At 38.5% G+C, this 15,442-nt stretch overlaps 1 protein-coding gene across 1 annotated transcript; it reads left to right on the forward strand.

The window, feature by feature from the left end:
* The first annotated feature begins 6,720 nt into the window (after positions 1 to 6,720).
* Positions 6,721 to 15,274, forward strand: LOC108705565. The gene is made up of 3 exons (XM_018242461.2): positions 6,721 to 7,187; positions 10,694 to 11,005; positions 14,393 to 15,274. Exons 1-3 carry the CDS (start codon positions 7,050 to 7,052, stop codon positions 14,543 to 14,545), a joined length of 603 nt encoding a protein of 200 aa, XP_018097950.1. The 5' UTR covers positions 6,721 to 7,049; the 3' UTR covers positions 14,546 to 15,274.
* Positions 15,275 to 15,442: the final 168 nt, after the last annotated feature.

A 15,442-nucleotide genomic window follows, 5' to 3' on the forward strand; every position in this document is an offset into this window, starting at 1 on the left:
TAATTTTGGAATCTGACATGGGGCTAAACATATTGTTTCCCAGCTGCCCCCAGTAATGTGACTTGTGCTTTGATAAACTTCAATAACTCTTTACTGCTGTACTGCAAGTTGGAGTGATATCACCCCCTCCCTTTTCCCCCACCCAGCAGCCAAACAACAGAACAATGATGACCAGATAATAGCAGCTCCCTAACATAATATAACATAATAACAGCTGCCTGGTAGATCTAAGAACAACACTCAATAGTAAAATCCAGGTCGCACTGTGACACATTCAGTTACATTGAGTAGAAGAAACAACAGCCTGCCAGAAAGCAGTTCCATCCTAAAGTGCTGGCTCTTTCTGAAAGCACATGTCCAGGCAAAATGACCTGAGATGGCTGCCTACACACCAATATTACAACTAAAAAAAATACACTTGCTGGTTTAGGAATTACATTTTATATTGTAGAATGAATTATTTGCAGTGTAGAAATAAAAACCATCATAAACATTATGACAGAATCCCTTTAAAACTAAAATGTTTTTGTCCTATATGAATTCATGGATTGTATGGGGGGTACATTATTGCACATGCCATGGGTAGCTTGAACATTTGGGAAAGCACCATTAATTATGAACAATAAACATAAACTGTGGAATTAGTAAACAAAAAAATAAAATTTACTTATTTAATTGGAGTGCATGCAGAAAGGCAGATAAGCCCTCCATGACCAGAAGAATAGTCACTGTTAGCAGGGCCGTTCCTGCCATGGGGCAAGGTGAGCACCTTGCCTCAGGCGGCAGTGAACGGCCAGTTACAAGGGGCGGCAAAAAGCCGTCTCCTGTAACTTTAAGAGCCGAATTATCTGTTTTTTAGTGCAGAAAGCGTAGTATGCGCTCGCTGCGCTAGCAAAGCAGCCCCTTTTGACCCGCTCCAGTGCTAAACTTTTAAGCGCAAAGCGGGAGAGGGGGGCAGCATTGGGGTTGCTGACTCATGTGGCAGCAGCCCGCGGATTGCCCCTGACCAAGGCAAAGACCCCAACACTGAGTTTTACATTAAGACCTTTTCTGATGATCATTCCCTAGAGGACCTCTGAGAGCTCTGCAAAGTAATAATAAAAGTAAAGTAAGGATCTGTGGCACACTGATCATGTGGATACAAAATAATTAGAATGAAATCAAACCCACCCATTATGACAATTCTTGCTTAGGACATATTTCTTCAAGAATTACAAGTTAAAATAGGCATACTAGCAGTGGTGTGACTATAAAGGAAGCAGAAGGTCTGCTTCCTCTATAGCCACAGTAGTGGATGAAAAATGTTGCATGTGCATCCACAATGGACACGTCACTGGTGACCCGGTCGTAAAGAGGTCTAAAGGCTTGGATTAGACTGAGAGATCACGATACAACACTCTACCAGTCCGCTGATGGGAGCACCAAGATGGGAACTAGCACTCTCACCAACCTATTTACCTGTTAGAATACAGGAGTTCGGAGAACACACGCTGACTACCCACTGGTAAGCCTATAAAATATTTATTATGAACAGCATGTATGTGTGTATTTATTTTACCATCTTGGACAGTGGAGAGTGTTGGAACAAAGCAACGCTTGGTTAACTGAGCGCATGGGTAGCGCTAACATACAGCAACAGTTGAGCGCATTAACAACGGACAATGATCATGTAGATCTAAAAACGGAGAGGGAGAGAGAGAGAGAGAGAGAGAGAAAAGAGAGAGAGAGAAAAATTCTGGTTATTTTAAAAAATGAGCTCATCATCTTCTAGCCAAAGGGAGCTCCCCAAAATATGTATGAGACCTTACTGTCAAAATCTGACATAAACTCTTGCATGAATAGAGACAGATTGCTTATAGAGAGGAATAATGGAAACTAACTTCATAATTTCAGAAACAGTATAGAATTTTGCAATAGTTCCCCTTTAAAAGTATTACCAGAGACCCACACTTATGAAACTAGCAGAACACAACTTCCCAGTGACACTTTATAGGCACGAGGAAGCACAGGTTCAGTTTCTAACTACAGCCAGTTAAGAAAAAATTCACAAAAAGGGGTTGATTTATAAACACATCAAGTCACACAGGCAGTAACTCAGCAATCCAAACATTGTGTTTCATTGTTTTACCCTGCAGCTGGCTGAAGAAAAGCTAATTACTGATTGGGTTCTGTAGGTTACTGCCAAGATGCAAAATTGCCCAGTGTTGATAAATGAGTCCCATGAATCAATGTATGACTCTAATGCAATTGCAGTGCTCAACATTTGCCCAATATGTCTTGAGAGTTCACATACTCAAGGTCGGACTGGCCTACCATAGTACCAAAGGACCTCCCAGTGACCTAGCAGACCCCAGACCAGGTCAATTTCCATGATACCAATTAGTACTGTTGCAGCGAAAGTGGATCATGTGTGTCAGGTTCTCTGATGGTCCCTAGGAGACCCATTCCGACACTGTACTACAGCCCACCAGATACAGAGTCCAATTTATAGCTGTAGCAAAAATAAGGCAATCATCCTATCCTTACTAGGTTAAACTAGCCAATAAACACATTTTGGCATGTGATACAGATCTACTTACAAAATATCTGCACCCATTCACCCAGGTCATTGGCATTAGAGTTGCCTCTCATTGCTATGAGATCATAAAAATTAAAAAATTAAAGCCCCCTATTTGGTAGAGGAGGCTTGTAGGGTCTTACCAGTCTCTGTCTCATCACATGCAAGACAAAGATTTCTAGATGCTTAAAGAAAGAGGGTCACCAGGGAATTATGAAAGGCATTTAAAAACTTAGATAAAAATATCATTTTTAGGATTTTAATCCTCCCAGAAACCGACAAGGGGAGGGACTGCCTGATCAAGATCCTGAACTTATGGCAGGACTCACAAAAGAAACTGACCTTAGCTGTGTGCAGTTTACTTCATTCACTTTTAGAAGACACCCAGAAAAAGAATTCTGCCCAAACAAAACTGGTGTCTTGGAGGAACATTTATTATTCCCAACTGAAAGAAGAAGAAGAGAATAGTTAGAGACACGTAAAAAACACTACTCCACTGAAATGTTTAATTTATCAATGAAGCAATATTGTACTTGAAAAAATAATAATAATTAGTAGCCTAAATATATAAATTGTATTCATGTCTAAGAGGATTATAGGCAAAAATATGTCACTATTCAATCTATTATTGTAAAACGATTTGTCTTTGCATTGACTGGTCTTTGAACACTGCTCTGTGTTGCATACTTACCAGGTTTCCAAAGGTTAATCCCTGTTCTAATGAATGGAGTTGAGCTTCCATTAGCTGCTATTACAGGCTTGCCAACTTGGTATCCTACAAGATGATTTGTCTATAGTTTTTAAAGAGTTTTAAAAATATTCATAAAATAATATTAGCTGTATATTACAGTGTACAACAAAAATAGGGGGCTATGAATAAAAGCAATAAATCTCTATTCAACTATTCACAAACAATATTTCTGACTACCTGGCCTGTAAAAGGATCTTTGCTGACTGGCATTATTGATGCACAGATCTTGCTTTTTCATGACCGTGTGTCCAACGTGGTCCCAGCCTAAGATTTCAACTTGTAAGAAGTCAGTCTGAATGTGGTGGATTTACAAAACCACTATGGTTAAGTGCTAAGATTTCAAGCATTTTATAAAAACTAATTTAGATAACTATAAAATGTGGCTCAGAAGTAATGTAAAAAAAAAAAAAAAAAGCAGTACCAACTTTGGGTATCGTATATACTCGAGTATAAGCCGAGTTTTTCAGCCCCCAAAATATGCTGAAAAACTCTACCTCGGCTTATACTCGGGTCAAGTGCAAAAATGGTCGCCGGCGTCCAAGAATAGTCGCCGGCGTCCAAGAATAGTCGCCGGCGTCCAAGAATAGTCGCCGGCGTCCAAGAATAGTCTCCAAGAATATTCGCCGGTGTCCAAGAATGGTTGAGACGCCGGCACCTCCAATGGGAGCAGAAACCTTCAATTTTTTGATTGAAACTTACCAGAAGCTGCTGCATTTCTCACCCTAGGCTTATACTCGAGTCAATAAGCTTTCCTAGTTTTTGGAGGTAAAATTATGTATCTCGGCTTATACTCGGGACGGCTTATACTCAAGTACATACGGTATATCTCACCTGGATTTCCAGAAAGAACAGCTGCTGACCTGCTTCCATTAAGAAAAATTGCAATGAATCTTTGTGTGAATTGTGCTCCTGAAAGAGACAGATGGCAATATCCCTGTTTATTTTCATGTTAAGTTCTTACTTGTTCAAGAATTTTATTGGGTTTCACATAAACAAGCAAGATTTTAACAGAAGTCCAATGCTGGACTATGAAACAAGTCTATACAGTTTAAGGTGACTAAGGGGCAAATTTACTAAGCGGCGAAAATTCGTCAGGGACGGCTTCGCGGCAGCGCAACACTTTGCCAGGCGAAAATTCGCTCAGACAATGCTAATTCACTAACATGCGAAGTTGCGTCCAGGGCGCCGAAAAGCTGGCTAAGTAGCACTAGCGTTAATTCGGCAAGCAGATCGAAGTTGCGCTACCGTTGGTTAATTTGGATACGCCAGGAAGTTAAAGCGTTATTTGAGACTTAGAAAAATTTTCAACTAAATTTTGAGGAAGTCCTATCTACTCTATTGCACTTTGCCTGGTCTGAGGTGGTGAAGGCAAGTCTGGCGCAAGAGGTAACGTTCAGTAAAATCCGCATCTTATTGAATTTGCACAGTTACGTCCCTTCACCAGAGCGCAACTTCGCCTGCCGATTGAGTGCCTCTTTCGCTAGCGAAGTTACGCTTACACCTGTTAGTAAATTGGCAAAGTACCGAAATGATGTCATGCTGGCTAATTTTAATTTAATAATATGAGCAAAATATAGAAAAGATTGGTAAGTAGTGCCAATAAGTGTACCATTATTAATCAAGAGAGAAAATATCCAAGGCAATTAGTGAAAAAGAGAAAATACTCACAGTTCACCACAATCCACAGATGCAAAAGTCCAAAACAGCAAAAAGTTGTTGAGTTTTCTCCAAAAAGTAAAGACCAAGGTTATAAGTAAAAATTTAAATAATTTATTAGGACATACAGATAACCACCTAACGCGTTTCGTGCCTACTGGGGCACTTACTCACTAGCCTATGAGTAAGTGCCCCAGTAGGCATGAAACACGTTAGGTGGTTTGGTTACCTGTATGCCTATGAGTAAATGCCCCAGTAGGCACGAAATGCATTAGGCGGTTATATGTATGTAAATGATAAATTATTAAAATTTTTACTTTTAACCTTGGTCTTTACTTTTTGGAGAAAACTCACAACTTTTTTCTGTTTTATATATATATAATATATATATATGAGTGACAGTAGCAGGCAGTGCAAGCTGATATAACAAGTGTAGAGAGCCATGGGAAAAGTTTGTCCCACACCTACCCATGACCAGCTAGCTGCCCCACACATCACTAGTAGCTTAGTTAATTTGAAGATAATTAATTACTAGAATTAATACAGCCTTGCTTAATGGATTGACTGAATGCAGCACCAGATATCCATTACAAGAAAATGGCCATGGGAGCTTAGTCACAAGCAAGTCAAATTTACTAGCCTCATTAACTGTGAATTAGAATGTACTAAAGGATGGATTTATTTCCCTTGTTCAAAGAACTGATTGTTCATCTCCCGCAGAGCTATCAGTTACATGCGACGTCACTGACCAGTGAAACCACTTATAGGTTTTTGAAACTACAGGTGTAAGTGATGCACTGCTGCCCCCCCCCCCCCATTGTATTGAGTAAGACAACTGTTTCATGGCTCGCTGCATTCTATCTGGATCTCGTGTGTCCTCCTGAAAATGTATTATCTTCCTGTCTGAGCTCATCAATTATTCTTGCTGGGTTTTTATATCATGTGAAATTAGATACATTACATCAACACTAGGGCATATTTGGAACAGACTAGTCACTGTCATTTCAGTGCATGTATCTATTAATGTTATCTAAGCCTGTTCTTTTTGCTATTCTCATACAGTACAATATATAAGTTTCCAAATTGAAGTTAGTAAAAAACAGAATAAATAGTAATATATGGGGGAGGGGGTTACAAAAGTGGAGTAAAATAGAACTAAAGAATTCATTTGGCATCAATTTGTTGCTACTAAACCTGAACCTAAACAAATGACTAATTCTAATTTTTATTGTAATATTATTGTACTATGTAATGTGTAAATGTCTTATCATGACTTTATATATTGTACATGCAGTATATTGTGAGTCCGTCCCTAAGCTCAGGTAAGTGATAGCAGCACAGAGCTTGTGTAGTGAATCGGCAGAAAAGATGAGGAGCTACTGGGGGCATAAAGAAGATGGGGAGCCAGATCTGCTGCTAAAAGGCTGGGCTGGTACTGGACCCCTAAACATTCCGTGCAGCATTTTTACCCTTACTTTGGTTCTCCTTTAACACCTCTTTTGTGAATCGTCACACTGTGATATAAGGATAGTGATAGGAAAAAAAATTCTGCTTTAGAAACTGTTACAGATATCAGGAGCAACAAGTTAAATATATCACTCATTTTAGGATAACTATTAACAGTCTCTGTGAAGACCAGAGCATGAGAAAACACTGATTAATATTTAGCAGAGATGCACTGAGCACATCAGAGTATCGAGTTCATCCCTTGATGCACGGCTGCTGGGAAAGCTTCAGAAAGAGCCTTCAGTGAATGGTGTAACCCGTGAGATATCCATCTCCTCTGCTTCAGTGGATTTAAATGATTGTTCAACCACCCAATGACTGAGTAAATGTTTGGCCTGAAAATGGGAAAACCAAATCTAACAAGAATTTCCTGGGAGGTGATGCACAATTCAAGAGCTATAAACCAGCCCAGATAGAGTTTCTCACACCCCCACAGGAATAAGAAAAGCCCCAGCCTTCCTTTTTAGAAGTTATTGTGGGCTGGGAGACTTCCAGCTGATTCAGCCATAAGCACACGGAATTGTCACTTTTGCCAAATTAAGCGGTTGTATTTGGTTATCTCTTGCAATTGGACTGGGTATGGATTGTAATCCTAGAGTTTCATTGGCATTTCTGTACAAAAACGACCCGTTTTATTCACTTTGTCTGTCTGATTTAATGAGAGCTCCCCGGGGTGTGAGCAACCAGTTTATGAAAGAGCAAAGGAACCTAACAGAGGTAAGTGCTCTTTCGAATATAAAATATATTATATTATCTATTGGGAAGTTGAGCAAAAATCCATCAGTCCATAGTAAGGGGCAAATGTAGTAAGTTAATATATACAATATATTGATGGTAACTACATGATATGCCATGAGTGTTACATGGACTCATGTACTGGTTTTGGAAACGATACATGTTTTGTGTGTCCTCTCTGAAACCAAGGTACTTTTATATCCAAGAAAAGCTAGCAGACGTTTAGTTTAACATTAATTTACAAAAAAAAACCCAATTAATTTGAAACAAAAACTGCAACACAAAGATCACTGTACCCAAAATATAAATGTCTACACATATAAAAAAACGTTCATTCAAAAATAAGCTTATTTTTTAATCCCCTCTAATAAGATCAACCAGTGGGGGGGGGGGGGGTAATAACTTATGTTAATAAATACATATGATTAATTGTGCAGAATTGTTAAATCCATTCTACAGGTATGGGATCTGTTATCCAAAAACCCCGTTATCCAGAAAGCTCCAAATTACGGAAAGGTCGTCTCCCATGGACTCCAAATAATCCACATTTTAAAAAATGATTTGCTTTTTCTCTGTAATAATAAAAAATTACCTTGTACTTGATCCAAACTAAGATATAATTAATCCTTATTGGAAGCAAAACCAGCCTATTGGGTTTATTTAATGTTTTCATGATTTTCTAGTAGACTGAAGGTATGAAGATCCAAATTTCGGAAAGATCCATTATCTGGAAAATCCCAGAACATTCTGGATAACTGGTCCCATTCCTGTACTATGTTACTGAGAAAATGACAAATTTAACACTGTATTTAACTAGGGGATGTTCTTTCTTAGAACTTTTGTGTTTTTTGTGTTTAGTATCACCCACATACACATGGTTAACCCGTGGAATCAAACAGAAACATTTCCATACTTAAAAGTTCCCAAAAAGGTTTCATTCGTTTTTATTATTTTTATGAATGCCAAAAACAAGTGCAGCTGCTGGAATATTTGAAGTTATGAGGCAATTAACAGTGCACTGCAAGTCATATTTGTGCATTCTATCGATGTGACAACTCAGCTAATTTAAAATTTGGTATATATCAAAAATCCCAGAGAATTTCTAAACTGCTAGACCCCAAAAGCAGGGCTGATTGTGCCATTTCTTTTGATCTGCAAATGTATGTAACCTCTTGTATCCCCCCTTCCTGTGTGGTCCAGCACAACAATGTTGCCTACCATTTACACCTAAATGGTACCAATTACATATTCTATTTACTGTTCTTAATTCAGCTCTACGTTTTCTTTGTTTCTTTTTGCAGTTTACCCAATTTATACTTTGTCCCAATTCTAAAGAAGGAAGGAAGTTTGCAGCACTAAAGGGTATATACACAGTATATAATGTCCAGCTACTTAGAATCACAACTTTATGAAAAAAGTATCCTATTTATATAAAAAAAACCTCTCTCTCTAACTATAGATAGGTCGATATTTAAATTGATTCTTTTAAAAATATTTGGCTATATAGTTTATATAGTAGTTTATATAGTAGATCCATAGTGGGTAAAAGTATAATATAGGATTCAAAGAGCAGTTACTAGTAGCCTCCGGTGAAGCCACAAGAACTTTAACCGTATACTGTAATATACAAAAGTCACCTCTGTTTTACCGAACCTACAGACATTTGCTGTTTACAAATGACAATCCAACACAGGATTTACGGCCATACTGTGCATCCAGTTTTGTCTCAAGTGACTAGCTCTAACATAACATTGTACAGCACTGTGCACCATAAGCCACAGTTTCCCTAGATCAGAACTCACAGTGACCCAAAAGGTGCACAAGATCCTCAATAAAATGCCCCAAAACAAATATTTCGCAATGTGATATGTGTCTATACATTGTTCCTATAGCCCAAACCACCCCATATCTCTCTGTTCCCTCTGTATTATTGCACTGCCACAGCCCTCAGAAGCACCTCACTAACTGCCTTATTGGTGAAATGGCCCAATAAAATTCATGCATATCACTCATCTCCTAAGTAAAGTGCCCCAATAAAGTAATTACCACCCTAAATAGTGGGCAATGGGTCTTCTCTATTCAAAGACCCTGCTGACATGCTAACCCCAGCCCCATTCTCCTTTAAAACTGTAAAATTGTAGTAGTAATTTACAGGGGTAGTTGTGAACCCTACACTGCCCATGCACATCATTTGTTGACCCAGTGCTTACGGTTCCTATAACATTAATCACAGAACACACCAGGGTCACTTTTATCAGGAACCAGGAAACCAACACAGATACAGGGAAAACACACAGTCTACTTGCTGATAGTGCCCAGAACAAATAGACTTAGGGTCTGGCCACACGGGCAGATTCAGAGGGGATTAGTCTCTAGGCGACAAATCTCCTCTTCTTCGCAGCAACTAATCTCCCGGATCTGCCTTCCCCTGGCTAAAATCGCCTGGGGGCAGGCACACGGAGCGCTTTTCCAAGTCGCCCGAAGTTTCCTCGAGAGGCAATTACAGGCGACTTCAGAAAATGAAGCGTTTCATGTGCCTGCCCCCAGGTGATTTACATTTTAGCCGGCAGAGGGCAGGGGAGATTAGTCGCCACGAAGAAGAGGAGATTTGTCACCTGACTAATCTCCCCGAATCTGCCCATGTGGCCAGACCCTTAAGGACCTGCCGCCAAAAGTGTAATAAGCTACCATAGGTGCAATCATTTTCTTTACGAATTAGGAGCATCTGGCTTCTAAGTACACACTAAACAAATATGTAAAAACCTGTGTAATTTTAGAGCTTTTTTCTCATTCAAATAAACTCACATTAAAAAACCCCCACAAATGTTGTTACCTTATTAATAAAACAAAATCAAATATAAAAAAATTCAATTGAATAAAAAACAAATACTTCATATTTGTGAGTTTACAAGCTCAAAAATAAATGCAAAAAGTCAATATGGATAAACAGTTTTGCCTAGGACAAATCCAATTGACTTCAACAAGCTCTCGCAAGCTACATACCAACATTTTACAATGGTATATTTATCAAAGAGTGAAGTTAGCGATCACCCTAGTCCTCTATGTGATTTTGAAAGGCATATTTATCAAAGGGTGAAAGTTCATCCTTTGATAAATACGCTTTCAAAAATCTCATAAAAATGAATGAAGAGAGGTGTTATTTCACTCTAGAGGACTATGGTTATCTCTAACTTCACTTTTTGATAAATATACCCCAAGTCTTTTTTTAAAATTAATAAATACTTGATTTAACATTATAATTCAAGTTTGTGAGTTTTAGCTTAAAAAAACTCTAATTGCGATAAAAAACCTAAATGTAAATATTGATAAACCAGCCCCTAAGTGCTGTAAGCCAAGCGAACTATATTTTGGGCAATTTGGGTTGTACTGGAACTGGAATTATTAGTGGATGTTAACCTAGAATAACTATTTATATTTGCAATGCATTAAAACTATCTGTCCTAAAAATCTCTTTTATTTGTGTTCAGTCATTAAAGCGGATAGATTGTTGTCAAATGAGCAGAATAGGACAACTAAATGAAGAGAAGAGACAGTTTGCGATGCTGATGAAGAGAAGGCTGACCCCTAGAAGCAGCATGCTTGTTTCTCTGCCAAGAGAGAGGGACTCCAAAAGAACCTTCTCAACAAAGACTTTTAGAGACCTGACATCTGGAAAAAGCAGCATTGAAAGCTGTGAAACTGTGTCAACTGTTTCCAGTTACAGGACTGGTTCCACAACTTCAAAAAGCTTGAATAATTTTGAAGGGAAGAAACAGAGAAATCAAACAAGTCATCTCCCTGTGAGTTTCTGTGTTTGTAAAATCATAAATAATGTTTGTGTGTGGGTGTGTCAATGCCATGTAGCAAATACAGGTGCATATTCTAAAGATCTGTTCCTTTTAGAATTTATGTGAACTAACGAGCATGACTAAATTAAGGACATCTATCCCAAGACCATAATATACTGATACGTGAATACTTATAGCATTAGGACAGAGTGCTGTACTGATCAGCCAGGATACCAGGTAAAAGCAAAGTGGGCTCAGTCTGGGTTCCTTGAGTTGCAGGCTTGGATAACAGTTTATCACATTTACACATAGCAGACATTAGATATTAAGGGTTATCAATATTTTTCCTTTCTGGTTAGCCATAAAGTGATTTTGTATTAACTTTGCAGCTACAGTATTGACAAGGCCAATCTAGAACATTTATCAAATTGCATACAGAACTGGGAGAAAATAGTGGCTTATACTGATGATATGATATAACTCTCAGTATATACCTCCACAAAGCTTCCCTGTCTGATGGTAGACCAGGAGACTATTCGCCTGCAATAAATCTTCTCTTTTGCAGGCAGCTAATTTCCTACAAATGCTTTCCCACCGGGAAAATCACTAATGGGAATACATATGTATTGCTTTGTTTTCCCGAAGAAGCCAGAAGTTGCCTCGTGAGGAAACTTTGGACTACTTCAGAAAAACAAAGACAATCATTTTTTCCCATCTGCAATTTATATTATTGTCAGTAGGAAAGCATCTGCAGGGGATTAGTTGCCTACAGTAGAGCATTTATCTCTGACGACTCATCTCAACATGGCACATCTGAATGTGTGCAATAGCCTAAAGGGGTAGTCCAACCTTCAAGGGCACCTATCATCAAATAAATGTATCCTGCACTTGAGCTACATGCTAATAAAGCCCTAGAAGCCTGTACCTCCAGTGGGGGGGGGGGACAATTTTTTTTGACTGTGCCTTTTAAGTTAACTTTTAGTATGCACCAATTGGTGTTCACTTTTTATTAATTGCCTTGTTTTGCTGCCCATTCCAGGTTGCAAATGGGAGTTACTATTGCTATGCAAAGCTACATTTTTATTGTTATTCTTACTTTTGATTACTTATCTTTCTATTGAGGCCTCTCCTGATCATCTTCTAGTCTCTCATTCAAGCCACTGCCTGGTTGTTAGGGTAATTCGGACTCTAGCAACCTGTTGGTTTTACTGATTATTTATAGAAATAGTGTAAATTAATACAGGCGGTGATATTCCTCCTTTAACATTTTGCATTCAGCCAGTATAAAGGGCTTTATCACATATAAAGGATATGGCCCCTGTACACAGCATAAGTGTCCTTTTTGGTGCACTATTGTGACAAATATTTACACTCCTTCATCCACCAAATAGTCTCATATGTACCTTAGGCAATTCAATAAATTTCCACAATGGCAAATGCCTAAAATGTCCAAAATATCTGAAATGCCTTAAGTGGTTCAAACAACAAACTGTAGCACCTACAACAATCCTGAGATAATACTCTATAGTACTTCAGACAATTCTATGGGGCAGATTTACTAAAGGGCGAAGTGACTAACATTGCAGACAATTCGCCAGCGTTACCACTTTCAGGCACTTTGCTGATTTACTAACGGGCGCAGACGTAACTTCACTAGCAAAAGAGACAGACTCTAGCTCTCAATCGCACTCCATCACCAGGCGAATTTTCGTTCTGGCGAATGGACGTTACTCCGCAAATTCACTAAGATGCCGATTTTACTGAACGTTACCTCTTTCACCAGGCTTGCCTTCACCAGCTCAGACCAGGCAAAGTGCATTGGACTGCATAGATCTTCCTCAAACTTCAGATACTTACATCATATTTTTAAAGACGCTGGTGTCTTTTCCTTTTTTCAGAGTGATAGCCTGCAAAAGTCCTTACATATTCTAACTATACAGTGTCCTCATGTGTACGGCATTATAACAACTCTATTTTTTTTATTAAGGTTCCCTGGATTTGTGTAATGTAATGTATTTGCTGCAACATATATGTCCATTCAACTTTATAATTTCCTGGCGTATGCAAATTAGAGCGAAGACCTCTAAGGAAGTTTTGCTAGGCATAATTGAACACTAGCGCATCTTTGCTTTGATTGCCGAAGTAACGCTTGTGAAAATTAGACAGCGTTCTGCGCCCTGGATGCAACTTTGCATTCTAGTAAATTAGTGTTGTCTGAGCGAAGTTTCGCCTGGCGAAGTGTAGCGATGGGTGCGAAGCTGTAGCTGGCGAATTCTCGCAGGTTAGTAAATTTCCCCCTATGACTGTTCACACACAGTTCTTGTACAATGATAATTCTAAGACAACACTTGGGAGCACTTGCATTGGTGTAAAGACAACAAGAGATGTTCTGTATATATATATATATATAAGAACACTCATAAGACTGTAGTTGGTACTGTTTTGTGAGTCAGTTCGAGTCTAGAATTCTGTGTGCACATTCTAGATAAAGACATACAGACACCAGAAATTCAATCTTTTTTTTTTTTTTACGTATAGCATAACAGTGCTTTTGGATTCTATTTATAATTTTGCCAAAAAAGTATTTGCCCAATGCTTTTAACTACCTATATGATCCCCCATGTTCCTCTATGAGGGGGGCTGCCATATTTGTTTAGTGGTCTGTTAGGGGCCGATTCATCAAGCTCGAGTGAAGGATTCGAAGTAAAAAAACGTCGAATTTCGAAGTGTTTTTTGGGCTACTTCGACCATCGAATGGGCTTCTTCGACCACAACTTCGAATCGAAGGATTCGAACTAAAAATCGTTCGACTATTTGACCATTCGATAGTCGAAGTACTGCCTCTTTAAAAAAAACTTCGACCCCCTACTTCGGCAGCTAAAAGCTACCGAAGTCAATGTTAGCCTATGGGGAAGGTCCCCATAGGCTTGCCTAAGTTTTTTTGATCGAAGGATATTCCTTCGATTGTTGGATTTAAATCCTTCGAATCGTTCGATTCGAAGGATTTAATCGTTCGATCGAAGGAATAATCCTTCGATCGTAGCATTTGCGCTAAATCCTTCGACTTCGATATTCGAAGTCGAAGGATTTTAGTTCCTAGTCGAATATCGAGGGTTAATTAACCCTTGATATTCGACCCTTGATGAATCGGCCCCTTAGTATTAGAAACTGTAATGCACAGGTTGAGAATGGACAGTCTGGCAAAACAGTTCAGGAAAATCAAGTAATTACTTACAAAAGCGGCCCTATGAGCGTAAAATGATCAACATAAACTATAGGTAACTTTTAATGAACATTCATATTTTGTGAGTATTCTTTAATAAGTTGCATCAACAGGTTAAGGAACTGTTTTCCAATGCTGTAGGGCTGAAAATGCTAACCCTTTTATGTTTTATCCAGGTACGTAGGGAGTACAGCACCAATATATTACAGGAAAAGAGATGTCAGTATGGAGAGACTGCACAACTCCTTGTAAGAAGCGAGAGCTGCTTCCCTAGACTGCCATCAAAAAATATCAGTGAAGCCTTCCTCACAACCAGGGGAAATTCATGATGTCTACTTGTTTACTTTGTACCAGTATGCGGCAAAACACACACATAACCAACATAGGGGTATATTTATCAAAGAATGAAGTTAGAGATCACCACAGTCCTGTAGAGTGAAATTCCCCCACTCTCCATTCATTTTGATGGGATTTTTAAGAGTATTTATCAATGGGTGAAAGTAAAAATTCTTTTGATAAATACCCCTTTCAAATTTCACTCTAGAGGACTGTAGCGATCTCTAACTTTACTATTTGATATATATACCCTATAGAGTGAAAGAGGAAAAAAATACAGTTGGTTAAACTGTATCGAAAGTGTGCAAATTCATTTCTTGTGTCCTGCTTGTCTTGTACTGGTCAGAATGATCACACAGGGGGTCCTCAGAAGATTTTTTTGGGCAAAATACTGAATTGTCTGACCAGTTTAATTTTTATAGTGGGGGGGTGGGTAACCAATTTATTTGTAATTTTTATTAATGGGGTAGCTCAAAGGTGAACTTTTATTGTGTTATACAATGCCCTAGATATTTGTGCCATACAGTAAGATCCAAGAGGATCATTTTGTTACTTTAAATTAGTTTTATTTACATTTTTATTTGTTGTTATCTTTCTAGTCAGGCCCTCTCCTATTCACCTTCTATTCTGTCATTGAAACTACTGGCTGGTTGCTAAGGTAAATCTGACCGGAGTAAACAGGTGCTATATATCTATACTGAATAAAAAGCCATAAAAAAACATTTCAGAATGTCATTGTTTTTGTTAATTAAAGGTAACACTTTTAAGCTGCCAACCCACAGGCTGAGCGAAAGATTAGAAGAGTAAAATGGTCAATCAAAAAATCCAAACTGCACTAGTACAATTAATAACCCTACACAAGCCTGATTGTTAGGTCAGTGGTTGGCTTG

This window comes from Xenopus laevis, chromosome 1S (assembly GCF_017654675.1).
Source record: "Xenopus laevis strain J_2021 chromosome 1S, Xenopus_laevis_v10.1, whole genome shotgun sequence".
NCBI classification, from domain to species: Eukaryota; Metazoa; Chordata; class Amphibia; order Anura; family Pipidae; genus Xenopus; species Xenopus laevis.